The sequence below is a fragment of the Apiotrichum porosum genome (assembly GCF_003942205.1).
Source record: "Apiotrichum porosum strain DSM 27194 chromosome Unknown scaffold_7, whole genome shotgun sequence".
NCBI lineage: Eukaryota > Fungi > Basidiomycota > Tremellomycetes > Trichosporonales > Trichosporonaceae > Apiotrichum > Apiotrichum porosum.
This window is the reverse complement of record NW_021167114.1, coordinates 760,945-785,532: the sequence shown is the minus strand read 5'-3', so window position 1 is coordinate 785,532 and position 24,588 is coordinate 760,945. Positions and strand designations below refer to the sequence as shown.

Below are 24,588 nucleotides of genomic sequence, written 5' to 3'. Positions count from 1 at the left end.
GTGTTCTTTTTAACATGGTCGTGGTTGCAGGTTGCAGGTGCAGGGGTACAGGTGCAGAACAGGCTTGGTTGAACGAAAGGTAATGTCCCGGGTTGTAGTGAGTAGGACCTGGGGAGGTACCGTTCAGGAGAAACACATACACTTAACGTCCAGGGCGTGCTGGATGGTCTGAAAAGTCGATGTGCGGTGGCACCAGCAACCATCATACTCATTTCCGCAGGCGTGTGTGATTGACGGCCTGACTTGGTGCATACGATACTTCGACGCCTATCTCACAAGCACGCCTGTCTCACAAGCCATGTACTGCACAGACAGTAAACATGTACTGTCGCTTAATCAGAGTCACTAATCATTATGGGGCGGGTCTGCTTCCCCCCGCCCCTATCCCTCCCGACCGATCCACCGCCATGCCTGCCACGCTTACGACGACGCTCCTCACGCATACGCTTGAGACCTCGCTTTAGAGACTTGAGGAGGGTACTATCGGTGCAGCTTGACTCGTCGTCGTCACTGCCACTGGAGATGTCGAGTTGGCGCTTGGACAACTTGGACTTGGACCTGCCCTTGGCCTTGGCCTTGTACTTGTTGAAGACGACCTCGATGTCGGATCCCCATGGGTCGGATTCGCTTGCGTCGTCCTCGTTGGCACGTTTCGGGGCCGACGCGGGGCCCATGCTGAAGTGCGGTTTGCGCTCGCTGGGACCGGCGGGCTCATCCTCGTCGTCGTGAGGGTCGTAGCGGACGACCGCTAGCGGGTTGGTTGCAGCGTCCGGGGCCTCGACGGGTTCGGCCTTGACCTGCACCCCGGGCGCCTCTTTGGGCTCCTCCTTGACGGCCAAGGCCTTTTGGAGCTTCTTGCTCGACTCGGCAAACTCGCTCCACGCCAGCACCGACACCATTCCCAGTAGCCCTTGACCTTCAAAGTTCTGGCGCAGTTTAAGGTTCCGCGTGAGGTCCTGGGTCACCGTCTCGTGTGTCTTGGACCGCACCCCGCCAAACATGTCAGCTACGCGCGTAATATCGCAGAGTGTCTGCTGGAGTTCGGCCTGGCGGTCGGGAGGCACTGCAAGGTCTTCGAGGAACGTGTACGCCCGCTGCTGGCATTGCTGGGCCAGCTCGAGGTGCGAGTGGGCCTGCAGGTAGTGCGAGCACGGCTTGCGGTAGCACATGATACACTTGGCAGGAGGCAGGTAGTTGCGGTTTGCGCAGTGGTCAGGTAAATCTGGGTCGTTTGGTGCGTCCGCTTCCGAGTAGCATGGAATCCCACTCCGGCGGCACTGAAAGCAGGCCGCGAGACCGACGTTCTCCTTGTAGGTACCACTGCTGCTCGTCAAAGCCGCCTGTTCAAGATGAGTGGACGTTGCAATCGCAGCCTTGTTTTAACAACTCACCAACAGAATCTCAAACTGGTTCTCACCAATGGAGTGGCGCTCGGAAATGTTCAAGACCAGGTTGTGGCGCTTGGCCTTGTGGAACGTTTTCTTGCGGAAAGGTTTCGCGGCCGAGGAGCCGGGACGATACCGAACCATCTTGCTTGAACAGGAGAGTGGGTGTAGTCAGTGCAAGTAAGATGGTGTAGGCGTCAGATATGGGTATAAGAGAGTCAAGAGAGCGCTGAGAGAGACAGAAGAGAAAGGGCGTGGGAGCAAGTTGAAGTGCGTCGGGCGTGCGATTGTTCTCGGGGAAGGGCAAAGGAAGGAGGAATGACATCCACAGGTCGTCGGATCAGAGGCGGGCGTCTAAGAGAAGAATCAGGTACATAACTGCGATGCATACATATCTTACTGGCTCTAACACCATACGTCACTTGTCGGCTGGACCGTGAGCTATGGCGGGATACTGTTCGTTCATTGGAGCTCGTGGCTGCTCTTTAGTGGCGGAGGTTTTGCTGTTGGCCTTGTTTTGGGACGTTGTCATCGGAATGCGGACATGCCTGAAGGTTTGTCTTGTGGTAGTGCAGTGACGCCTACTCTGGCACCCGACAGGTTCAGAAGGGAGCCGGGATATCACTACCAATCCTCCCAGTGATCAGCCCTGCCCGTTTCTGTCTTGATGTTCGAGCGGGCCTGCGGGTATACGACGATTGGGTTCTCCTCGTCGTTCTCTTCAATCTCGACGCCGCGGTAGCCGCCGCCGATGACACGTCCACGTGGGAAGATCTCTTCAATGTCGCTGTCGTAGCCGTTGCGCGACTTGGCCTTGCGCCACGCCTCGTCCTGGAGGGCGTTCTTGTACGTGTTGCTCGTACGCGTAAACTTTCTGAACGCGGGAACGTGCTTGAGGCCCTCGAGTCCCCTGCCCTCAAACTGCGTGCGCACGGCGAGGTTTTCAGTCAGGTCCTGGCGCACAGCGTCGTCGGTGCTCGCGTGGACGCCGCCAAACATGTCCGCACCTTTGCCAATAGCGTTGAGGGCGTGGTCGCGGCCCGTCTCGAGGTTGGGAGCGAGGACGAGCGTCTCGAGAAAGGTGTACGCGGCCTGGAGGTGGGCGCGGACTGCGCGCCTGTCGCGGCCGTTGTGCGTCTCGTGCGAGTGGGAGCAGACGGCCCTGCCGCAGGTGATGCACTTGCTCTAGCCCTCGTACTTGTAGCATGGGAGACCCTTGCGGCGGCACTCGTAGCACGCCGAGACGCCCGTCTTCTCCACGCAGTCGCCGTCGATGAGAGCGTCCTGGGAGATGGTCAGGCAAGGGAGGAAGGGTGGCCAACGGTGGCAAGGACCGGCTCACCAGCACCGCGTCAAAGCTGGGTTCTCCAGGCTTGCGCCGAGCATTGGTAGATGTGGGTCGAGGCATGTGCGGTGAGTGTGTGTGACGTCGATGTGGAGTTGAGGAAGGTGAGGAAGGAGGAAGGCCTGATCAAGGAAGGTGACGACGTGGGGTGGGGCGCACATCGCGTCTTCTCTGTGGTTTCGCAAGTCATCAGCTGATGCATGGTGAGGAGCCCAAAGCTCGCCTCACTGCGTTACTGTCAGTCACATTGCTGGACGATGGGCTCGAGGCCCGCCGAACCAAGTTCACCGATGAGGATAACGTTATGCGGGGTATGCCATATCACTCAGGTCAATATCTACACCACCACCACCTCCTCCCTCTCTGGATCTCTGGCCTATGCCTCTGTCTCGCTCTACTTGGCCTCCTTCTCGCCCATCAGACTCTTCTCCTCGCCGCCCTTGGCGCTGCGACGACGCTTGACGTCCCAGTTGTGCACGCGGGCAAAGTTGACCTCCATGACGGTGACCTGCTCGCGGATCCACTCGAGGTCCTCGACAACCTCGGTGAGGTTTTTGCGTGCGCCCGCAAGCTTGGAGCTGAGCAGCTCGGCCGCCTCGGCGAGCGGGTACATGAGCATGGTGTTGGCCTGGGATGTCAGTGGACCAGTGGACGGTACGCGGTCGGCTAGTGGGAACACCTCTCAGCCGGTGTGCACTCACGCCGAGCCAGAGTCCGACCTGCCCGTTCTCCTTGACAGTCGCCTCGGCGTACAGGGTGTCGTTGAGCTCGAACAAGGTGGTGAGGGGCTTGGCGGCGGCCTCCTCGTCCTCCTCGCCGTCCAGGAGGGCGTCAATGTCGTCGGAACCAGCGTCGGAACCGGCGTCCTCCTCCTCGGGCTCGGGCTCGCCCAGAGCCTTGGCGCGCCGTGCCGCCATGAACGTCACCACGCCGAGCGTCTGCTCAATGTCGGGAATCTTGGCGAGCAGAGCCTTGCGGCGCTGCTGGAGGTTGAGCTCCATGTAGCGGTACTTGCTGGGAGGTGTCAGTGGGTGCGGGTGTTGGTGCGGCGCGGAGAGGTATGACGAGGGAGCGGGGGTTATGTGCGTGTGTAGCTGCGCTTGGTGGTGTACGGCGTAGCTAGCACCATAGCCCCCCACAAGTAACCCATGGTACCCTCAGAGAAGACGGTGTCATTCTCCACCGTCGCGGGTCCTCCTCACTCACGCGCTCGTCTCCTGGAACTTCTTGATCACGCCCTCGACGTCGCCGTCCTTGGTGCCGATGTAGTCGTCGACATTGTCCTGCGCGCGTGAGCATGTTGCGCTGCGACCAGGTCCATGTGTGCGGTGTATGGCTACTAGCCATAAAGAAGGCCCCCAAGCCAGGTCGCAAGCACACGGCAGGTCATGTCCTGCCCAGCAACTCGCGACACGACCTCCAGCTGCTGGCAGCCGCCAGCAGCTCCCGTTCCCCCCGTGAGTCGCTCGGCACGCTACTCACCACAAAGGGCGCCTTGGGGATACCTCTAGGGTTGAGCTCGAGCTCGATTTTGGGCTTGTCGGCCATGGTCGTGTGGAATGTTGTTGTTAATGGGACAAGACCGGAGGACGCTCTCATGGAGGCTTCGAGACGTGACCGATCCGATGGTCATCTCGTGGATGACGGAAGCAAATACACCCAAAACTCAGGCGAGGTATCCTGTGTCCATGACGGTCGCGCCGACGGGCTCTCTCGCCTTTGTAGCGCGGTCAGCAGAACGTACAGCATGCATGGTCATCTATCCTGATAGGTGTCGCGCAGGAAGACATGTAGGAGGAATTACCACATTGGGCGGCCACTGCATGAAAGCGACATTATGTGGTATCCACACCGACACCCACTCACCAGCGGTCAACCACAGTGGCACCTGCCGATCCCACCGGCCCCCCTCCCGCCCCCTACTACCTTTCTCAACAACCACAGCCCCAATCCAGCCCATCTCTTCACCCACACCATCTTCTACACCGCGCGCACAACATCGTGCGATCCCGTGGCGTAATGGTAGCGCGTGAGATTCCAATTACGGGATGCAAATCAACAACCCCCTCGCTCTCTCTTCGGAGCGACCGAGGCGTTGCTTCCTCAAGGTTGTCCGTTCGATTCGGGCCGGGATCGTCTCTTTTGGCCCAGGGGGCGAGACGGGTGTTGGTTTGGCGAGGCAGGTGGAGCGCGGGAAGAGTAGATGTGTTGTAGAGAGGCGTCCTGGGGCGCGAAGACGAATGCAAGGGCGTACGGCCGAGGGGGGAGGGAACACGTCCACCGGCAGCGATGCTGGGCCACGGCAAGAATACCAGGTGTTGGCATCTGTGGGGGCATACAAGCAGGCATCAACTCAGAGTAGCTTGTAAAGCCATGCGCGAAGTAGATACAGTCGAGATACCCACCTGCCAAACACCTACCTACCAGCGTCGCGCGAAAATGCCACGGCGATCCGAAAACCCACACAGATCGGCATCTTCCTCTTCCGCCGCCACACGCGCCACTTCCGACACCAACCCCCATGCCCCCCACCATCTTCATCCATCCATAACTCGCCATCCACAGCTCCAATCGATGCGAGGAAAGCACTGTAGGCATCCTTGCATGCAGGAGAACACAGCATGGGCGGCAATGTGGCGGAGTGGTTAACGCGATTGACTCGAAATCAATTTCCTTCGGGAGCACATGTTCGAATCATGTCATTGTCGGATCGGGAGGAGCGCGCGAGCGCAGCCTTGTCTTTTGGCTGCGGGAGGAGGAAGAGGGGGGGGAGGAGCAGGAGGAGCAGGCTGTGGTGGTCTGTAAAGGGTACTGGACGCCGGTGGGCATACTCGACGACAGGCAGTTGGATGCCTCGCGGCCAGCTCTCGAGGCACGCCGAGCTCTCGAGTGATGGGAGGAGAACGCTGCCAATGGCCCTGCTGCCAGCGTCAACGTCAGCTGACGTTGCGCTGGCAGCTGCCTGGATAGCGCCGCCATTGCATTGCCATGACCCAAAGGCCAAAGGGGAGAACAAGGGGCCGCAGACTCCTACCCGCGGCTGCCGTCACCGATACCGCCCCTCTGGCCGCTGGACGGGCGCCGCCGATCCATAACACTAGTGTCCGCGGTCTCCGTTGTACCGGTGTCCAGTACATATACCAGTGTCCACGCCCACATGCCATGGCGTTTGAAAAACGCACAGCTCTGTCTGGCACCGCGGCAGCCTCTGATGGCTGGACATGTTCGTTTTAGAGTTGTTTGGTGTATGTCTGGGACCAAACAACCTCACCACTTGCCAGCGGCCTGCGGCCTGCGGCCTGCGGGGACGGCTGCAGCGCGGAGTCGGTCGGTCGGTCGGTCCTGATCGAAAGCTTGTTTGGTGCAGCGAATCCGACCAGCACACGGGAACGAGTGTGTGTGTGTGTGCGTATCTGCTCCCCCTCGTTCCCAGTGGACTGCTGCTGCTGCCGCTGCTGCTACCGCTGCACGCGTGCGCGTGGCCACCACTTTCACTCGTGCTCGTTCGTGCTCGCTCGTGCTCGCTCCAGAGACCTTGTATTGTGCGCATGAAGGCCGTATTGACATGTCACACACCTATGGTTTACGTCGCGCCGATCGCGACTCGAGCAGGGTGTTGTTTGTCTACAAAATGGCTGTATAGAAAGCGTCCGTGACCCTGGAACCAAAGAAAACGAGAAATAAAGAAGAAAAAAAAATGTAAAGGGAAGAAAACGAGGTAGGAGGCTATAAGGGGGAGGGGAGGGGGAGGGGAGGGGAGGTGGGTTGGTATATAAAGGGGAAGAAGAAGAAAAAAAGTCCACGAGTCAAGTGGGTAGTCGGGGGGCATCTAGTCTACACCGGTACAAGCCTGTCCGCCGCGAGTGGTGGGCGGGTGGGCGGTGGGTTGGGGGTTTGGGGTTTGGGAGGATGGAACGCGGGGGCTGTGACTGCGCTCGTCTCCTGTTTACACGTTTGAGACGGTCAGGTCCCGGCGCACAGAGGCCTGCACAGATCCGTTGCTGTCCAGACGGCTGAGGGGGTTGTGCTGCTGCGGGGGCTGGTGGTCGTTCTCGTACCCGCCGTACGGGTCGTCGGCGTAGCTGAACCCTGGCTGCTGGGACGGGTGAGGGGCGGGCGCCATGCCAAACGCAGCGGCGGCCTGCTGGCCGTAGTAGTGCGCCGTGTCCGAGTGGCCCTCGGCGCTCATTTCGGGCACGGTCGAGAGACCCATGTCGGGCGAAGCGTAGACATGGGCAACGTCGTACTGGGGGTCACCGTACGAGTGGGAAAAGTCCGGGGCGGGGGCACCGTACTCGGGCATATGCTGCTGCTGCTGCTGCTGGTGCTGCTGCTGGTCAGGATAGGCGCCGGTGTATTGGCCATTGCTGTAGCCGTTGGTCGCAGCCTGGGCACCAAAGCCGGCCATCCCAGCCTGGGTGAAGGTTGACGAGCGGTCGCCACCGTCTTGGCCGTGAGGAGGCGCGTCCACGAGGTTGGCGGCGTATGTGTCGTATCCACCCGTGGGGTCCTCGTAGTCGTAGTGGCGGCCACCCATGCCCTCGGGTTCCTGGCCCTCGATGTCGTGGCTCGACTGCGACTGGTAGTAACCACCGTACTGCACCATGTGGTTGGGCTCGTCGTCGTCCTCGAAGCGCGGCTGGTGCTGCGCGGCGGCGGCGGCAGCGGCAGCGGCAACGTCGCGGTCAAGACGCTGGCGACGGCGACGGCGAAGCATGAAGAAGATGAACGCAGCGATACCCGCAGTCGCGACAAGACCGACCGCCACAAAAGTACCAGCCACCGCGCCAGTGTTCTCAAAGAATCCAGACGAGCCGCTCGACGACGACGAGCCAGAAACACCGGCCGTGCCAGTGCTGCCGACGACGCGGGTCACAGTGTACACCTTGCCATCAGTGCCGGTGGTAACAACGGTTTCCGAGCTGGCGCTCGTGCTGGCGGAGACCTGCGAGGGCACAACATTCGATGTGAGGGCCGACTCGGTGGTCGCGGCGGAAGTGACGCCAGCGGCCGATGTCGTGGCTGCGGCAGGGGTTGAAGAAGTGGAAGAGGGGAGAACGGCGGTTGAAGAAGAAGAAGAAGAGGCAGGCAAAGAAGACACGACAGACGAGGGGTTATCGGTCGAACTCGGGGCCACGCTGGTGCTTGCGGGCTCCGAGGTCCCCTGAGAAGTGGTCTGCTGCTGCTCTGAAGTGGTCGAAGGGGTCTCGGAAGTGGTCTGCTGCTGCTCTTGCGAGGTGGTCTGCTGCTGCTCTTGCGAGGTGGTCTGCTGCTGCTCCTGCGACGTCGTCACAGGCTGCTGGGACGTGGTGTCGGCCACAGAGGTGACCTCGGCAGCGCTGGTCGAAGGGTCGACGGCTGCAGACGTAGCAACAGCGGCAGCGGTAGACGCAGCGGCCGAATTAGCGTCGGACGACATGGCGATGGTGAGCGGGAGAGGGGGAGATGGTGATGGGGAGGATGAAGGAGGAGGAGGAGGGCAACGACGGATGTGATGGCCGTTGGGAGCAGGTCGGTGCGTGCGGCGTCACGAGGGGGGGAGGGCAAAACGGGGGACGCGCCAGGCGACCAAGCGGGGGGAGGGGTGAAGGAGCGATAAGGTGGGGGGTTGAACGAGTGTCGGGTTTTGTGTATGTGTGTGTGTTGAGAATCCAGTGTCAGCAAGCTGGTCACCAGGTAGAGGAGGGGAGGAGGACGAGCGAGAGACAGAGAAAGGAGAGAAACAAAGCACAAGAGCGAGCGTGGTGTGAGGATCTGTTGGGATGGACGAGGGAGAATGGGGGCGGTTGGGTGTTAGGGACGGAGACGACGGGACGTTTGGCCCTTTGGGTCGTCCCGTCCTTTACAACCTGCACTAAGGGGTACTTTGGCCCCCTCTCTCTCGACCAGCAGCCCACACCATATACGACGGCAAACGCTGTGCGCGCCTGCCATGCATGATGCGTGCTCGCCATCGATGCACACGTTCATTTCCTGTCTCCACCCCATGCAAGAAAGGACGTTTATACACGACCCGCCCGGCATCAAGGAACGCGCGACCATGGATCCCCCAAACAACCATGCTTGGTCGTTTCCCTCCTGGCCCAATGACTATTTCACGGCGGTAGAGTAGGCCAGCCATGGCCAGCCACAAGCAAAAGGCAATTATGTCCTACACCCAAGAGACTGCGCAGACTTGGGGTCTGTGTTTTTTTGGCTGCTGCGTTGTAGGGGGGGAGGGAGGGGGATGGGAGGGATGGGAGGTCTACGGCGCGTGCGTTTCCCTGGGTGGGAGTGTCTTGGACGAGGGACGCGTCGGTGTAGCAAAAGCTTATGTGTCGTTTGGGACTAGGACTCACAGGACATGTTTGGTTCCTACCGAGGACCGAGGAGGGGAGAAGGGGGGAGGGGGGGAGGGGGAGGAGGAGGGAGGGGAGGATTGTTGTTAAAAGAGTGACAAAGGGTGAGAGAATGAGTGAACGGATGGATGCGAGTGGATGCATGTGTGCACGGTGTGGGTCGCCTGACAGCAACGGACGACGAGAGCAGCGTCTGCTCTTGGCTCCCGGCTCCTCTGTCTCTGTACGGCGTGGGGTGGGCGGTGTGGGCTGGCTGGCTGGGGCTTGGGATGGTTTGAGGCGCACAGGCGCTGAGCGGGCCGCAGAAGCAAGGGGCCAAAGGCACGGTGGGTGGTGGGGGTAGGGTGGACAGATCCAGGCTTTTGAACGCAGACCAAGCTTTTGGACACGAGATCTGTCTCTCCAGTTGTAGAGTTATGGTTGGGGCATTAACACACACCCACACACACACACATGCAGACACGACGCGCCCAACATTATGCACAACTGCAACATATGAATTGGACAAAACCGGAAGGGATCTCATGTATAGATCTCTCTGTGGGGGTGTCTGTGTCCTATGGTTCATGCAAGTGGCTCTCTCTCTCTCTCAGTCATAACAGTGTTTCTGGGTCCTGGTCTGGGTCTTGCCAAGTAGCCCATATGGCCATATGTTACGAGCTGTGCATGTCGTGCCCGTCCACTGGCCACTGCATGGTTGTGGGAGTGGTTTGGTCTAGAACGGGCGAGAGGGCGCGCGGCCTATACAGCGCTGCTGTGGCTACAGGCGAGAGCACAGGGCGAGCACAGGGCGAGCACAGGCGCACAGGGTGCAGGCAGGACAAAGCTTTTCTCTTTTTTTTTTCGCGCGGCTGGGGTCTAAAGCTTTGTCGTCGTTTTGGCGCCTGAAATGGTCCGGGAGCCACCAAAAGGGACGGCCCAGGGCGATGCAAGCTGCAAGCGATGGGCCGCCGCCCTTGCCGGACCGTGCCGGGGGGGGTAACACACCCACACAACCACACTGAAGGTTGGCCTGTTGGCGGCATTTCCGGAAAATACGTGTGGCAACGCACGGGCAGTGGGACGCATCTCCGTGTTTCTGCATTCTGCTCGTATGACACGACTTTCTTTTTGTATCTTGCCCCGTACAGTACCGCTTCCCAGGAACCGGCATGGTAAAGAGACTTATGTACTTTACACTGAATCTCGCTGCGCAGGACAGGAGAGAGGGTAATGAGGATCTCTTGCGCGAGTTCCGGCAGTATCGATTCCTGGTTACGTGACTGGTCGTTGGTGTGGTTGACCTCTCTAGCAGCTGTTGGGAACAGCAGCGCTTTTCTGAAACTCGAAAACATCCCACGACGCGACGCGACAAAGCGTGAACATGGCGGCCTGGCGGCTCTCACACATTTACTGGCCACTGGGGCCACTGGATTACTGTATCAATTTTATGTAGCTTCACTCGGCATCGATGGTCCATTCACAAGAGTATCGCACACAAACACTGAACAGGTGCGCAGTTTGTATGGCGTCTAATGGCCACGATCAGTTTGGGTTCACAGCTTCAATTGATGTTTTGAATGTCCTTTGTCAAATGTAACTGGGGACCAGTCTTCTTATCCAGGACCAAGCGTTCGTTTCGGTCTTGGTAACGCAAGTGACCATGCAGCTCACTCCCGGAAGCACAAAGGTGGTGCGTTGACGGAGGACCGTTTGCCACCTCCATTAGCGATTGGACCCATTGGGCCATTCCATTGACCCAATTACTGGTCCGCCCACAGCCGACGTCACCGCAATTTGATTTCGGCGGACGGATTAATTACAGTTCCTTAATGCGATTAGTACGGAAAGGGCCATCCATCAGTGATCAGTTTCCATGGCCCTCGTTTTTACACGACCGTTTACGCACCGCATTTTCCATGCATGCCATACGGTACTCTTGCACGCAGGTACACAGACGCGTACGCAACACGGGCGCCGAGAGACGCTGGACGCTTTCGCGGTCTGCCAAGCCCCCGGCGACGACCTTGTAGCGGTTTTGAGTGCTGCCGACGAGGCCGAGGCTGTCGCGTCGATCGGGCCCCGACGACCCATTTCGTCATCTCCGCCCGCCAACCGTCGTCCCGCTCTGGCGCGTGTATCGTACGTAACCAGCCAACCCGAACAAATCCACCGTTAACCGTTCTTTCCACTTGGCAACTTCGCAACTTGTCTCTCCCTTTTTTCGCTTTCGTTCTTTTGTTCTATACCACACCCCGCACGCAACGCACCATGGCCAACACTGTCACCGAGACGATTGAGAAGGGCACCCAGGAGGTCAAGCACGCCGGCCAGGCCGTGACCAACGAGGTCAAGGCCGAGGTCCAGACCGCCGTGAACAAGGACGGTACGTGTTGAGTGGGGCCAAGGAGGTGTTCCAGCGTCCAGCGTCAACGAGGAGATGCTCGCCGGTTGCTGCAATCAGTGGGATGCACGCAGGCAGCAGCTGCAGCGGACGTTGTGTGGAACCACATACACGACGCGACGAGACGCGACGCCACCCCCCCACACACACAATGTTCCACTCCTGTCCTCCAGGCGACTAACCACCGTCCACAGTCGATTCGACCGACACCAACCTCCGTTACGCCGCCTACCTCCGTCGTATCCGTGACGTGAGTACTGCACAGAGGCCAATTCCAAAGCCTGGTGGCATGAGTGGAGCGCTGACCAGGCGATAGATTGCGCGCGCCGGTAGCCGTTACACTGCGTACAGTGAGTCTTGAGGCGCTGACCTGAAGAAGAAGAGGGAGCGGGAGACGAGATGACGGTGCTGACGGTGTAGCTTCGGATATTGGCGAGGCATTCCGTCCTGTTGTTCCCCCTTACCTTGGTGAGTTTACGAGCGGGATGGCTTGCTGGGTGCGCCGAGCGTAGATGAAGAGCTCGTTGAGTCTGGCCTTATGGGTATCTGCCATCTCGTCAGGTGGAGCTACAATATTGGTACATCATCGCGAAGCTCATTGCCTGGCGGGAGGTCTCTTTATTGGGCAGGCTGTCTTCGATGAGGGAGCCCGCCTCATCGTTGAGACGACTTTCGTCCCAGCTGCGTCTCAACCGGCGCAGCTGGCAACCCCTCCACCACTCTCTACTCCCACACGAGCACCCGCTAACCGCGTCAGTCACCGCCGCATACGGTGTCTCGTGGGCCTACCTCATCGGCGACGTCGCCTTCACGACCTACAAGGCCAAGGAGGCGGGCCCCACGCCCATCGAGGCGGCCAACTTCTCCGAGCCCACCCGACTGACCATGGTGGCCGTCAAGCGTTCCGTCTTCCAGTCGGTCGCGTCCATGGCCCTGCCCGCATTCACGATCCACACGGCCGTCCGCCAGGCGTCCAAGATGGTGGCAAAGTCGAGCAACATCACCCTCAAGCGGTGGGGTCCCACCGCTGTCGGCATCTCCATCGTGCCGGCGCTTCCGTTCCTCTTCGACCACCCGGTGAGTACGCGTGCATGTGGGAACTGGGAGGGGGGGGGGGGAGGGGAAAGCTGGAAGCTTGTGGCTAGGCGTGCAGGTGACCAAAACGAAGGGACCACCTGCGTGCAACGAGCGGTCCGCATGTTCCCGCGCATCCCTCCCTTCATCTCCCCCGTCGCAAGGGCAACGCGCTGACTCCCTTCCCAGGTCGAGATTGCCGTCGACTCGATCTTCGACAAGATCGAGGAGGCGCTCGAGAAGAAGCCTGCGGGAGGCGCGGCAGCACCTCCCGCAGGAAAGACCGAGCTCTAAGGCTGTATACCAGGCCTAGGTTTGATCAATATATGCAAAAACACAATATAGAACAGATATCATGCCGGGGATGGCAGCACAACGCAACGGCATCGGCAGTACCAACAACAACAGCAGCAATAACAACAACGGGCGGGGGTGTACGGCCAGTGGGCGTGGTGGTTACGGCATGGTCTTGCTCCTCTTCATGGTCTGGCGCTTGGAGAAGAATGCCGGACGGGGCACGCGGATTGCAGAGACGGTGATCTGTGGCGGCCTGGCAAAAGGAAGTCAGCCCCTCGTGCCGTGTCGTGTCCCTCGCAACCCGCAACGAGCCAACATACGGTGCGAGCAGCCTACTAGGCGTCCAAGGTGACGCCGAGGGTGTACCGCCGGTACTGGGGTCGGTACGGCGCTGCTTATTTGGCGACGAGGTCTTGTTCCAGGCCTTGGGCTTTACGTTCGCGCAGGTACATTGCGCACTGCACGCCTCGGACGACGCCGGCAGCGCGAGCGGGGAGGGCACGGCAAACGTGCTGCGCTTGTAGGTGGTGCGCGGGGGTGTGACGGGCGTGCCGAGGGCTGTCAGGAAGGGAGGTGTCAGCGCTACGGTAAAGAGAGTGGACGAGGGTACGGCTCACTCTTCTTGGACGCCATTGTGGCAGGTTGCAGGTTGGGTGAGGACGTACAAAATCGAGCGACGCGGCATCCCCTTTTTCAACCTGCGTTGTCGCGCACGCCGTTGCTGGGGTGGAGCATAGCAAGTGGTCAGTGTGTCTGGCCGGAACAGCCTGGTCCATCTCTCCTCTGGCTCGTGCAGTGTGCGCAGTGTGCATGTATCATGCATATAGATGGGCCACTCCCTTCAACGACCGCATGTGCCACACGCGCCAATCCCCGAGAGACGCATGGCCAAAAAATACTTCCGCCCACCGCTCGCGCCTGCCCTCGCCGTCGCCCCCCCGCTGCGTGCGCCCAAATACTTCCCAACAAAACGATCCCTCCTTCTTCTTCCTCACCAAGCACCACGAACCGCTATCGCAGCACACGTACGGCACCCTCGCAAGAGCGGCGCTCCCTTACGCTGTGGGTAAAGTCCCCGGAGCCTCCCTCCCGTCGTCCTCAACACTCGCTCCGGCCCAGACACACACTCTCTCTCTTGCGGGTGTGTGTCTGGTGGAAAGCACTGTTCAGCCGGCAAGCGGCAAGTCTGCGCTGGGCGCAGTGAGCCATCGCTTTTTGGTGGACCATTTTTCTTATTTGGGCCTCGGCGATGGCGGGACGACGGACCACCCCGCGACACCTGTGACCGGAACCGGCGAAGATACGAGCCGCGGTCGGGCTAGCTGGCTGGTTTTATGGGGACGAAGCGCGCTCATAGAAGGTCATGTTCACCAAAGTTATGCGGTTGCCCCGGTCCTCCACAGCACTTCGCAAGAAGGCGTTGTGGGTTCTTTTGGCGGGGTTACTCGATGGGGCTTACTCTGGCGCTTGGCACCCCCCTTTCTTTTCCTCTCCCTCCTGGTCGACCTTGAGCGCCAGGAGGTGCACGAGAAAGGGCCATTCTTTCCCTCTCTCCCTCCATCCCACTCTCTCCTCCCTTCACCCTCCCCTCCCCTCCCCACCCCACCCCACCCCCATCACACACACCACAACCCACCTGTCCTAGCGGACTTGGTCGAGAAAACCACCCTATGATGCTTGAATTTCTTCAACGCTAACCGAATGTGCACCAGGCGCGGGTGACACCGTCGCTGTTTATCGCCGTCGGTAAAGACGATAAAAACACCTGAGGGTTTCTCTCTTCTCCCCTTTCCTCACACTCTACCCCAACTCTCTCTCTCTCTCTCTGTCTCTCTCTCCCTCTCTCCCCCCCTCGCTCTCCTCTCCTTCCCCTATCTACTCACTCTCACCACCACCATCCTGTTCATTCCTATGCACTGCATTGATGGCTACCAAAATATAAAATGAGAATCGGGAAACACGAAAGAAAACGTAGTTGGTCTAAACTAATGTGGCGTGTGGCAGAAGGGAGGAAGAGCTATGCGCCAGCTCTCGTCGTACTCAGCACGCGGGGTTGGGAATGTGGCTGCGACGATGGTTCTGCGTTCAGGCAGCGACAGCTGCCTCCAATATCGATCTCGACGTCTAGAACAGCTTGTGGCCGATCCGCGCGCCGGGCGTGGTTCCCGGCGGGCCCTGTGAGATGACCAGGTCACGGACGGTACCCTGCGGCTCGTCAGCGAACAGAACAGGATCCCATGGAGGACAGACATGCACAGACAAGAGCTGCTAGCGTCCTCTGCTTTCGACTCGCAGCTCTCTCCCTCATTCTACTCACATTCTCAAGCTGGTACACCCACCCGTGCACCGTCACGCCGTTCTTGCCCCTCCGCTTCCAGTCGTCCTGGACCACCTGCGAATGGAGCAAGTTGCGGACCTGCTGCGCGACGTTCTCCTCCACCAGCAGGTCGAGGGAGGGCGGGCCGTCCTCGGTCGCCATGGCGCGGGCCAGGGCCGTCAGCGGCTTGAGGTAGCGCTGGATCGCCTGGGTCTCGGGTACGGGCGGCAAAGCAGACGCGCGCAGTGCTGTCTGGCAGCCAACGCAGTTGGAGTGGCCCTGGAGAATGGTGGTCAGCAGCGGGAAATGGCAAACAGTGGCAGTGGCAGTGGCAGTGGCTAGCTGGAGCGGGTTCAAGTACCTCGTAGCTATTCGTGCGCTTCTGCCACAGAGTTACTCACACAGACGATAATGTGCTTGACTTTGAAGTTGATGAGCGCAATCATCATGGCGGCATTCAGGCTGTCGTCCTGGGGCGAGTACAGGCTGGCTCGTCAGTTCGAGAGTTCGCGTCTGGTGTCCATCGCAACATCCCCTCGTCCTCGTCACACCATCTCGGCCACAAGGCCGGTCGAGCCCTGGGGTCTCGGAGAGTCAAGAGAGAGTTCTCAACTCTCACCACCGTGCCAAGACCTCCCAAGTGACGCCGCGCCGCCCGGCGGGCGCGTGCAGACCACAGACCACGCAGACGAGAAACGGGGGTACTGCCGCGGACTGAACGTTGCTCGCCACGCTGGCCTGTGCGCGCCACTGTAGTCCAGATCGTAGAACCTGCCTGGTTCCAGCAGAGGGCAGTCACGTTCCCACCGGCGCTCACATGACTGGCGCGCATCGCCGACATCCGAGACAGCCGGTAGACGATTTCGACGTTGCAAAGTTCGGTGACGGCGGGCCGACGAGGCCACAACCACCACCACCGCTGTACTGTTTCTCCTTGCACACTCACTTTGCGATGCCGCGGTGCACGAAGATGTCTCCGGGCTGCGATCCGAGGATGGTCGTCTCTGGGACGCGCGCGTCCGAGCATCCGATCCAGAGGATTTCGGGGCGCTGGCCCGGGTAGTGGCGCGGGAAGAAGCTGGGATCGAGTCAGTATATGTGGCTTTGCTGTCCGTCTCGTCTCGCCTCGTCTCGTCTGTTCTCATCTCGTCGTGTCTGACGTTCGTTCCCATGATGTAATGCCCGACGCCCGACGCCGTGTACCAGTGTACCAGGTTACCAGTGTACCGAGTACGCTCTCGACTCGTCGTCGTCCGCGACGCCGTCACCGGCACGTCGTCTCATCTCATCGCGACGGTACGAGCTCGGAGCTCGGAGCGCAGGCACCCACAACCGTGCAGGCTCGGTGTGTCCTGGCCAGCTGGCTGTCTGCCTGGACGGGGTCTGAAGAGGGTATGCGGCCGCCCGACGCCGCACGTCGACTCCCAGGCAACCCCGCAGTCGACGTCCATTGTCCGTCATCGACCAAGGACGGCGGCGGGAGTCATGGAAGCCTGCGTAACAGAGACTCGGCCCAGCGGGCTCTGCGGTAGCAGGACATGGCAGCTGAACTGCAGATTGTACTCACCCAGGGTCTGCACTGGCGACACGCTTTGCCCAGCGGTCGTTACGGACCATGAGCTCATTGAGCTCGGGATACAAGGACGACTGGTGACGCTCGGACGGCTCGGCGTCGCTGGTCTGGGCATGGTCCTTGCCGCGGATGGCTTTGAGAAGGCCCATGGTTGGAAGGGGGGTTGGGAGGCGGTGGTGTACGTGGAGAGGGACAGCTAGGACGTGGGTGATCAGATAATCACGGTCGTGGTGTCGTAATCTCGAAAAGTTCGACGCGGTGTGTGTTCGGGAGAGTCGGTCAGGTTTCTGGGTGTGGGGGGGGGCAGAGTGTTAGGTGCTAGGTACTGGGTGTGGTGTGCTAGGACCTGCTCGCTCGGCAGGTCTCGGCTGCTATATACAGGCATCGCTGTATGCAGCACGCTGCACCGAAACCCAGGTCCACAGTAGAGGGCCCGGTGAACCGGAGATCGAGAGACAGTTCAGGTAAATGGGCTCTGGGGCCATAAGCCGCACCCACAACCGCCGTGCATCCGAGCCCGGAAAAAAATACGCCACACCCGCCGGGGCCACGAACAGGGTGAGAGGGACGACACATCTCCTTGGATCCTTGGGTCGTTGGGCCACCCGGGCTTGCCTTGGCAGGTTGGACCGCAGCCCGAGTTGGGCATGCAATGGCAGGGGAGATCATGCGCGTCTTGGAACTGCTCGCCGTGGGCGAGTCAGCGTCGTTCCCAACTGAGCTGGAACGATGGCTTTTTGTGGCGATCGAAACCGGCACCCGTCCCAGTTCAGAAACACATTCCAGTCAGCCCTCCACGCAGGTTCATTGGGCGTCGCTCACGACCGTCGTCGTCTCCCCTACAAGAAACACCGCAAATCCAACTGGCACCCGCGGCATGTCTTGAATGTCTGCGGTGGCAAGATCCTGTGTCTGAAGTTTCTGTTCTCCTTCACCTCCTTCTCCTGGTAACAACGCCAGGACCCAGCAACCGTGTCAACGACGACCCTGCATTTCAGCCCTGCGTTTGTGGCGCGACGGCGTCCAGGCTGTATCGGTATCTGATCTTGCGCACTTTCCTGGTTAGGCCGGGCATGGGACGTCCCAAAGGTCCAAAGGCTGGTTAGTATTGGTGTTGCGATATGTGCCAACAAGCAAGGGACGCAGGATGGGGCTTTGAGGGGGGTTCGGGTGTGCCACGTTTGAGCGTGCGCTGTTGGCCGTTGGGAAGTGGCCTTTGTCGTACCGTGTGCATACAAGAGTGAGCATCCAGGATACTCCGACTGCGTTGCAGATCAGGAATATTTCGTGAACGGTTGCAGGAGATCAGCCTGATGAGGGAGGCAAGGAGGCACCGGAGGCACATTGGACAGACGTTCATATCCTCGCTTCTGTGAACATACGGTGAGGCTCTCTTGGAAAACAGCGATGCGCCCTTGGCGCGGCGAGTGGACGGGCACGGTAAAAGACCTTATGGACGTGTTCTACGACGTCACTTGGCTATGTTGGAGAGGAGACAAGGACCAGACACACAAACTTATTGTGAATCGATAGAGGAGACAATAGAGTCGTTTGAGGACCCGGAGCACAGAGTGCAGGGCCAGCATCGGGGGTTGCCGGAATGCTGTACCTTTTCATTTAGACGCAGTCTGTTCCAGGAGCTTGACATGGCCCTGCTCCGCGCAATTGCATGTGCAACGTGGTTGTGTAGCGCCTGGCACAGGTGAAGCTACGTTTGCGTGCGAGGCGAAGAAAAAAAGTCCAACGCCTGTCTCACAAAATGGTGGTTTGTGGTGGACGGAGGTACCGGATCGCCGGTGCGCAGTGGTTCGGGTCCGTGGCGCCACAGGGTGCTCGATCGGCCTTGGGACCTTACTCAGCCGCGTCGACGTGCACGCCGAACGCGTTAGTGGCCAGAGGAGTGATGGTTCTCTAACGGGGCAGGTCTGCAGGTCTGCTACCACCCGCCAATCTATCAGGTGTCGGCTGTGAAACATATCTTGGAGTTGTCACCAGCAAAGTGGCACGCCGCCGGCCGCCGGCGGTGGTCAAGTCACGCGGAGGCTCCTCGCAGCTGATATCTGTCCCATCTCTACCGGCTGTAGTGCCATCCCCTCCTGGCCGCCGTTGAGATGTGGTAATCACCGGTGAGCGCTGAGAGTAAGGATGTGTGCCCGCCGTTTAGAAGGGAGCTGCGGTTCAGTCCCTGTTTGTCCGTGAGGCCACGGATGAGGGCGAGGGCGGACGACAGTAGACGTTCACGGGTATGGTCACAATAGCAACGATAATGTGTAGGCGTCATTCAGCAACGCTTTCTAGCAGCCGGACTGCGATACAGATCAGCAGGGTGCAGACTACGACCGAAATGAAAGTGCCACACCCACTCAAATCCTTTTTGAATACCAATTCCCCGCCCACCCTCATCACGTTTACACCCATTCCTCGACATCTGCAAGCATAACATGGCCCTGGTTTTGCATGGGGTATATAGAAGAAGCAGCCCTGCAGTATTGTGTGTATTGCTCTCCCGCTGGCGTGATTGTTCCAATGCAACCCCACTGAGTATGCCGGTTGTCTATGTAACGGGGTAGTGTCAGCAACACGGCCCTTGTTCTTGTCCTATTCCCCCTATTCCACTTCTAAGCCATCTTTGCGCAGCCCGGACAGTTGTTCCCTGGGATAATCCTTGGGATAAGCTCAATTTCCAATGTGTTTTCCACTATTTACACCTACCACTTTGTCAGATGTCATCATGGGGATATAGCGAAGTGGTATCGCGTTTCATTTGCAATGTCGCTTCGACAAAAGCACCTTGAAAAGATCCTGGGTTCAATCCCCAGTGTCTCCATGCTTTTAAGCAGCTCACGAAGCTGTGTCTGACCTTTTTGCATGTGGTTTGGTGCAAGAAGCTCTCAAAAATCAGTTGTGGATGTGTAGGAGGCAGGAAAAATGGCCCGGAGGTTTATTGTCCGGTGGCTCTGTGGCAATTCATCTTGCAAGAAATTTTCCAGTGTCGCCAGAAGCAGCTGGAGCACATGAGGTGCGCCTTTTATGCATGGCAGGTCCAAGAAGGGAGCCATGGGGTGAGGTAGATCGTCAAATGTTGAAGATGTGGACATGAAGTATATTTCCCCGTGACGGTTACGTTGCAAGAGAACGTCTCTCTATGAAGATGTCTTTAGCCGCTTCGTGGACAGCTATAGCAATTTTAACACATTCTGGGATGGGTACTTGAGGACCGTTTGCGAGGAATTGTGCCATGCACTTGACACTGAAGGTCCGACAGTTGATGCTCCATAAAGATTAAATTTGCCACAATGGATCTGCCTTTTGGGGTACTGTGGCGGCGCGAAAGGCTTTAAAGCATCTATTGAACACAGGCCAGAGCAACGCTAGGCAACCTCAAAGCATAGGTGCGCTTTAACAATCTGACCAGTTGCGCTGCATGCGTTTGTGGCATCGTCTGACAAGAAAGGAGGCATTAGGATTATATCATATCATCGGTGTTTTGTAATCACCGGTGTCACCCCACGGGTTGACCTCCACTTTTGCGTCGGATATCAACATTCGCAAACCCGACTTTGATTCACCATCGCACCAACCATGTCCGCTTCGCCCGAGTTCAGTGTCAAGGTCTCAACGACTGCCGAGGACAAGGCCGAGTGCCAGAGGGTCCGCATCGAGGGTAAGTGTGTTGCTACCGAGCAGTTGTGGTATCCCGCCTTTGACTGTTGCTGACCACTGCAGTCTTTGTGGACGAGCAGGTGGGACGACTTGGCATCATTCCACAACGCTAACAACAGGGGTTCTCAAAAGAGGATGAGCTCGACGAGTGTGTACAGCTGCTGGGGATCGTATTTCACGTCAGCTGACCTCCAGGATCGACGCGACTGGGGCACACGTCTCTTTCCTTGTGTGCAACGCCGAGGGCAAGGCCGTCGGCACGGTCCGCCTCGTCGCCCTCCCTACCAAGGTCAAGCTTACACGCTTGGCAATCGAGAAGGACTATCGCAAGTACGGTCTTGGACGGGTTCTCGTGCGCGCCTTGGAAGAGTTTGTGGCCAACAACTCGACGAGGGAGGACTTTGCTCCTCACGTCAAGGAGGTGGACGGCAAGAAGGTCATTACAGTCAAGATCCACAGCCAGGTGAGTACCCTTGGTGGCCGTGGAGCTCACTGTAGATTCCCGTAATCAAGTTCTACGGAAAGCTCGGCTACGTCGAGGTTGGGGAGCGCTTTGACGAGGATGGCGAGCCGCACCAGGCCATGGTCCAGGACATTGAGGTCGTCGCTTAGATGTATATACATGACATGCTGCTTTCACCGACTGTTATGCGCAAAGTACGCTACAGATCAGTCCAGTCCATCGGTGCAGCAAGAAACGTTTAGACAAGAAATAACATGTGGACAACAATGAATCAGATATAATAATAAAGTAGTCTCAAAGCACCCCTCTTTGGAGGAACTATTCGAAGTGAGCTGAGTAGTTTATCTTCATTTAGATGTTGTCCACAACTGCCATTATCGACCAGACATCTATTCAGGATTCCAACGTTGACACACAAACAGCTGAGTTCAAGTCAGCACGACATTCTCTCATAACAAGGAGTGAATGTGGGTTGTTGAGATCAGAAAACGATGAATCACCTACTCCTCCTCCCCGCCTACTTTTGTACACGAGGCGTTTAGGGGTTTCCCCCAAGGGACTTGGATGCTGTCCGCCCATCGAAAGTTTCATCCCGGTGATGGAGAAAAGTGGAAATGGAGGGAAAGGCTCACCTTTACAATGGCAGATACACGCACGGTTCTTGCTAATACATGGTTGTCAAGTTCTGTTTACTATTTCCGTCAGCGTCTGTTCAAAAACGACATTTGAGGGGAAAGTGTGCGCTCAGCCAAGGCTGAAATTGTCTCGTCAATCGCCCCGAAGGGGTTACGAATGAGGTAAAGTATGGTAATTTCTTTGATCGTCATAGCGCGAGGGAAAGATGGTTGGGAAGTTTCGGGTACTCACTCAGTGATACAAAGAAGGAAAGACGCCAAAAGTGCCAGAAGCATTGACGCGTCAGAAGCTAAGAATTCTGTCAGCATGCACGTTTCCACATGGAAAAGGATCGCGATGGACTCGAGCGGTGTCAGGTCATGTGTAAAGATAGTCCTCAAGCGATTCCGGTCCTACCCGGCGCTTGCATGTTGCCCGCCAAACCTAGCTAAGAGGTTCGACGTGCGCGACGCTTAGGAGTTGGATTGTAATGCTCATCAAGCATGCGCTAAGAGGGAGACGACGGGGGGCAGGGATGACTTACCTGTTAGTGTGGTCTATCGAACCATCTGTGGATGTACTGTGGAGGCACAGACAAAGAGAGATGCCTCGTAACTGGTGTGATAGAGAAGAGTGGGGAAGAAGCAAGGACGCTGTGCCAGAAGCAAGATAAAGTAGACACCAAAGTTGGGTGCGAGCAAAAAGTCAACGGTGCGAGCGTTTGGCGGGTGATAAGGCTGCAATAACAATGACGTGTATCTGCATTCTGTGATTTTGATTCCGCGCCGCGGTTGAGTTCTGTCGACGTCACGGAGCGGGGCGGGGCCAGTGATGTGTGGGTGCGCGCACGCTGACGGTGTTCTCAAAGAAGTCTGAGCCGGTTCTCTCTCTCGTTTTGCCCAGTAATCCACTCCAGACGGCCCCTTGCATCGACAATGCCGTCCTTTACTCAGAAGAACATGTTCGACCTCCTCGACGTCGAGGAGGCTGAGGACTATGACGAGGTCGACGTCGAAGAGTAAGTCCCCCACGGTCTTTGACCAAATATAAGACGCCAGCGAGATTTCGGACCTTCGTGGTGGCCACTCGTAGTCTTCGGCACATCCGGCTCGGAGGCCATCCGGCTTGTTGGCCACCTACACACACACATCCTATCTGTATCACTAACACCTTTAGGCCCGTTGAGGAGACCACCGATGCCTCGCCGGCCCCTTTGTCCAAGGGAGCCAAGAAGCGTGCCGCAAAGGCTGCGCGTGCTGCCGCGGCCGCCGAGGAAACAAAGGCGGCCCCCGACGTTCCCAAGGTCGTCGAGCAACCCACCTCCAACGGCAAGAAGGCCAACGGCTCGTCGGCTTCGGAGGAGCCTGCATCTGCTCCTTCGGTGCCCAAGCCTGCGGCTCCTGCCGTCGCCGCCGCCAAGCCCGAGACGAAGCTTGATGTTCCCGAGGCCGCGCCGGTCTCTCCCCCTTCCCCCTCGCCGACCCTCCCGTCGTCAGCCTTCAAGCCTGTGCTTCCCGACGACCTCCCCCATCCTTCGAGCCATGAGCTTCCTGCCAACCGCAAGCGCAAGACGCCTCAGGACTTTGCGCCTAACGGCCCCAACTCGCTGACGCCCACGAGCCCAAACAAGAACTCGGTCAAGTTTGAGGACGGCGTCGTTCCCGGTGAGGGCCGTGAGGGCGAGAAGACCATCACAAAGACCAAGGCCGACGCAGCCCCCAAGGTGGAGCCCAAGCACGGCAACGCCGCTACCCGCACGATCTGGACGTTCATCATGATCTTCGGGTTCATCAGTACGTACGAGGAAACAGATGGTGCGGATCCCTCAACATGAACTGACGGCATCCACAGCCTTGCTTTGCATGGGCCACCCTTACATGATTGTCCTTGTCCTGTTGTGTCAGTCGCTCGTCTACAAGGAGATCACCGCCCTCTTTGACCTGCGCGACAATGGCTCCAACCCCATCAACCGCGACGACCAGTGGAACAAGACGCTCAACTGGTACTTCTTTGTCGTCACCAACTACTTCCTTTACGGCGAGTCGATTATCTACTACTTCAAGCACATTGTGTTTGTCGACGCCTACTTTATCCCCTTCGCCAAGAACCACCGCTTCATCTCCTTTATGCTCTACGTCGTCGGCTTTGTTGGCTTCGTCTCCAACCTCAAGCGCGAGTACCTTCGCCAGCAGTTTGCCCTCTTCTGCTGGGTCCACATCACACTCCTTCTTGTGGTCGTTTCGTCCCACTTCATTGTCAACAACATTCTCGAGGGCCTCATCTGGTTCTTCATCCCCGCCTCGCTCGTCATCAACAACGACGTCATGGCTTACGTTTGCGGCAAGCTCTTTGGCCGTACTCCTCTTCTCAAGCTTAGCCCCAAGAAGACCGTCGAGGGCTTTGTCGGCGCTTTCATCCTTACCCTCATTTTCTCGGTCGCTTGGGGTACTTTCTGGCAGCAGTTCAACTACATGATCTGCCCCGCCCACGATCTTGGCGTCAACGCCTTCTCCGACATTCAGTGCCGCAAGAACCCCGTGTTCGTCTGGACCGAGTTCTTCTTCAGCGGCGCCGTTGGCGAGCTTATCAAGACTGTCACCGGCAGGGAGTCGATCTGGTACACTCCCTTCCAGCTCCACTGCCTCGTCATGGCCACTTTTGCCTCGCTCGTTGCGCCCTTCGGCGGCTTCTTCGCCTCGGGATTCAAGCGCGCCTTCAACATCAAGGACTTTGGAGACTCGATCCCCGGCCACGGTGGCATGACCGACCGCATGGACTGCCAGTTCATGATGGGTCTCTTCGCCTACGTCTACTACTCGTCCCAGATCCGCGTGCAATACGTCACCGTCGGCTCCATTCTCCAGACCGCCGTCGTGTCCCTTACGCTTGACGACCAGGTCGAGCTCGCCCGCGACCTCATCACGTTCCTCAAGGGCCAGGGCGTGAAGGTGTAGGTGGCAGGAGCTATGGTTGTTTAAAAGTACAACGAGAGAGAGAGTGAAGGTCCTCTCGCCAAGCTCGAATCTCGCGTTCACCCGCGATAAAAAGAGAGAAAGTGGGTTGGAACACCACCCGCTTTCGGGGGGAGGGGGATCTGATTATGTCTGGGCCTCTACTGCCCAGCAGCGCTTAGAG

General features: G+C 58.4%; 9 protein-coding genes and 3 non-coding genes across 12 annotated transcripts; 6 read left to right on the top strand and 6 right to left on the bottom strand.

The window, feature by feature from the left end:
- Positions 1–332: 332 nt before the first annotated feature.
- EHS24_008595 (uncharacterized protein) lies at positions 333–1,529 on the bottom strand (the record flags this gene model as incomplete). The annotated part of the gene is made up of 2 exons (XM_028623903.1): positions 333–1,340; positions 1,392–1,529. The coding sequence occupies 2 exons, from the start codon at positions 1,527–1,529 to the stop codon at positions 333–335; spliced, it is 1,146 nt and encodes a 381-aa protein (XP_028475877.1).
- Positions 1,530–2,009: 480 nt separating this feature from the next.
- Positions 2,010–2,793, bottom strand: EHS24_008594 (uncharacterized protein; the record flags this gene model as incomplete). The annotated part of the gene is made up of 3 exons (XM_028623902.1): positions 2,010–2,547; positions 2,584–2,669; positions 2,728–2,793. The coding sequence occupies 3 exons, from the start codon at positions 2,791–2,793 to the stop codon at positions 2,010–2,012; spliced, it is 690 nt and encodes a 229-aa protein (XP_028475876.1).
- A 331-nt stretch (positions 2,794–3,124) lies between these two features.
- EHS24_008593 (uncharacterized protein) lies at positions 3,125–4,278 on the bottom strand (the record flags this gene model as incomplete). The annotated part of the gene is made up of 4 exons (XM_028623901.1): positions 3,125–3,358; positions 3,432–3,744; positions 3,937–4,013; positions 4,213–4,278. 4 exons carry the CDS (start codon positions 4,276–4,278, stop codon positions 3,125–3,127), a joined length of 690 nt encoding a protein of 229 aa, XP_028475875.1.
- A 457-nt stretch (positions 4,279–4,735) lies between these two features.
- On the top strand, positions 4,736–4,866 carry EHS24_008592. Its single transcript has one exon. It is a non-coding gene; the product is annotated as a tRNA-Trp (tRNA).
- A 491-nt stretch (positions 4,867–5,357) lies between these two features.
- On the top strand, positions 5,358–5,438 carry EHS24_008591. The gene has a single exon. It is a non-coding gene; the product is annotated as a tRNA-Ser (tRNA).
- A 1,238-nt stretch (positions 5,439–6,676) lies between these two features.
- EHS24_008590 (uncharacterized protein) lies at positions 6,677–8,149 on the bottom strand (the record flags this gene model as incomplete). Its single annotated transcript, XM_028623900.1, has 1 exon — positions 6,677–8,149. The coding sequence occupies one exon, from the start codon at positions 8,147–8,149 to the stop codon at positions 6,677–6,679; it is 1,473 nt and encodes a 490-aa protein (XP_028475874.1).
- Positions 8,150–11,318: 3,169 nt separating this feature from the next.
- On the top strand, positions 11,319–12,819 carry EHS24_008589 (uncharacterized protein; the record flags this gene model as incomplete). The annotated part of the gene is made up of 6 exons (XM_028623899.1): positions 11,319–11,433; positions 11,646–11,701; positions 11,768–11,801; positions 11,872–11,919; positions 12,209–12,528; positions 12,715–12,819. The coding sequence occupies 6 exons, from the start codon at positions 11,319–11,321 to the stop codon at positions 12,817–12,819; spliced, it is 678 nt and encodes a 225-aa protein (XP_028475873.1).
- Positions 12,820–12,981: 162 nt separating this feature from the next.
- Positions 12,982–13,455, bottom strand: EHS24_008588 (uncharacterized protein; the record flags this gene model as incomplete). The annotated part of the gene is made up of 3 exons (XM_028623898.1): positions 12,982–13,075; positions 13,143–13,380; positions 13,440–13,455. The coding sequence occupies 3 exons, from the start codon at positions 13,453–13,455 to the stop codon at positions 12,982–12,984; spliced, it is 348 nt and encodes a 115-aa protein (XP_028475872.1).
- Positions 13,456–14,946: 1,491 nt separating this feature from the next.
- EHS24_008587 (uncharacterized protein) lies at positions 14,947–16,861 on the bottom strand (the record flags this gene model as incomplete). Its single annotated transcript, XM_028623897.1, has 5 exons — positions 14,947–15,027; positions 15,140–15,418; positions 15,541–15,625; positions 16,086–16,217; positions 16,707–16,861. 5 exons carry the CDS (start codon positions 16,859–16,861, stop codon positions 14,947–14,949), a joined length of 732 nt encoding a protein of 243 aa, XP_028475871.1.
- Positions 16,862–19,445: 2,584 nt separating this feature from the next.
- Positions 19,446–19,539, top strand: EHS24_008586. Its single transcript has one exon. It is a non-coding gene; the product is annotated as a tRNA-Ala (tRNA).
- A 755-nt stretch (positions 19,540–20,294) lies between these two features.
- Positions 20,295–20,987, top strand: EHS24_008585 (uncharacterized protein; the record flags this gene model as incomplete). The annotated part of the gene is made up of 5 exons (XM_028623896.1): positions 20,295–20,376; positions 20,439–20,455; positions 20,495–20,523; positions 20,571–20,838; positions 20,874–20,987. The coding sequence occupies 5 exons, from the start codon at positions 20,295–20,297 to the stop codon at positions 20,985–20,987; spliced, it is 510 nt and encodes a 169-aa protein (XP_028475870.1).
- Positions 20,988–22,388: 1,401 nt separating this feature from the next.
- On the top strand, positions 22,389–24,407 carry EHS24_008584 (uncharacterized protein; the record flags this gene model as incomplete). Its single annotated transcript, XM_028623895.1, has 3 exons — positions 22,389–22,471; positions 22,630–23,246; positions 23,305–24,407. 3 exons carry the CDS (start codon positions 22,389–22,391, stop codon positions 24,405–24,407), a joined length of 1,803 nt encoding a protein of 600 aa, XP_028475869.1.
- Positions 24,408–24,588: the final 181 nt, after the last annotated feature.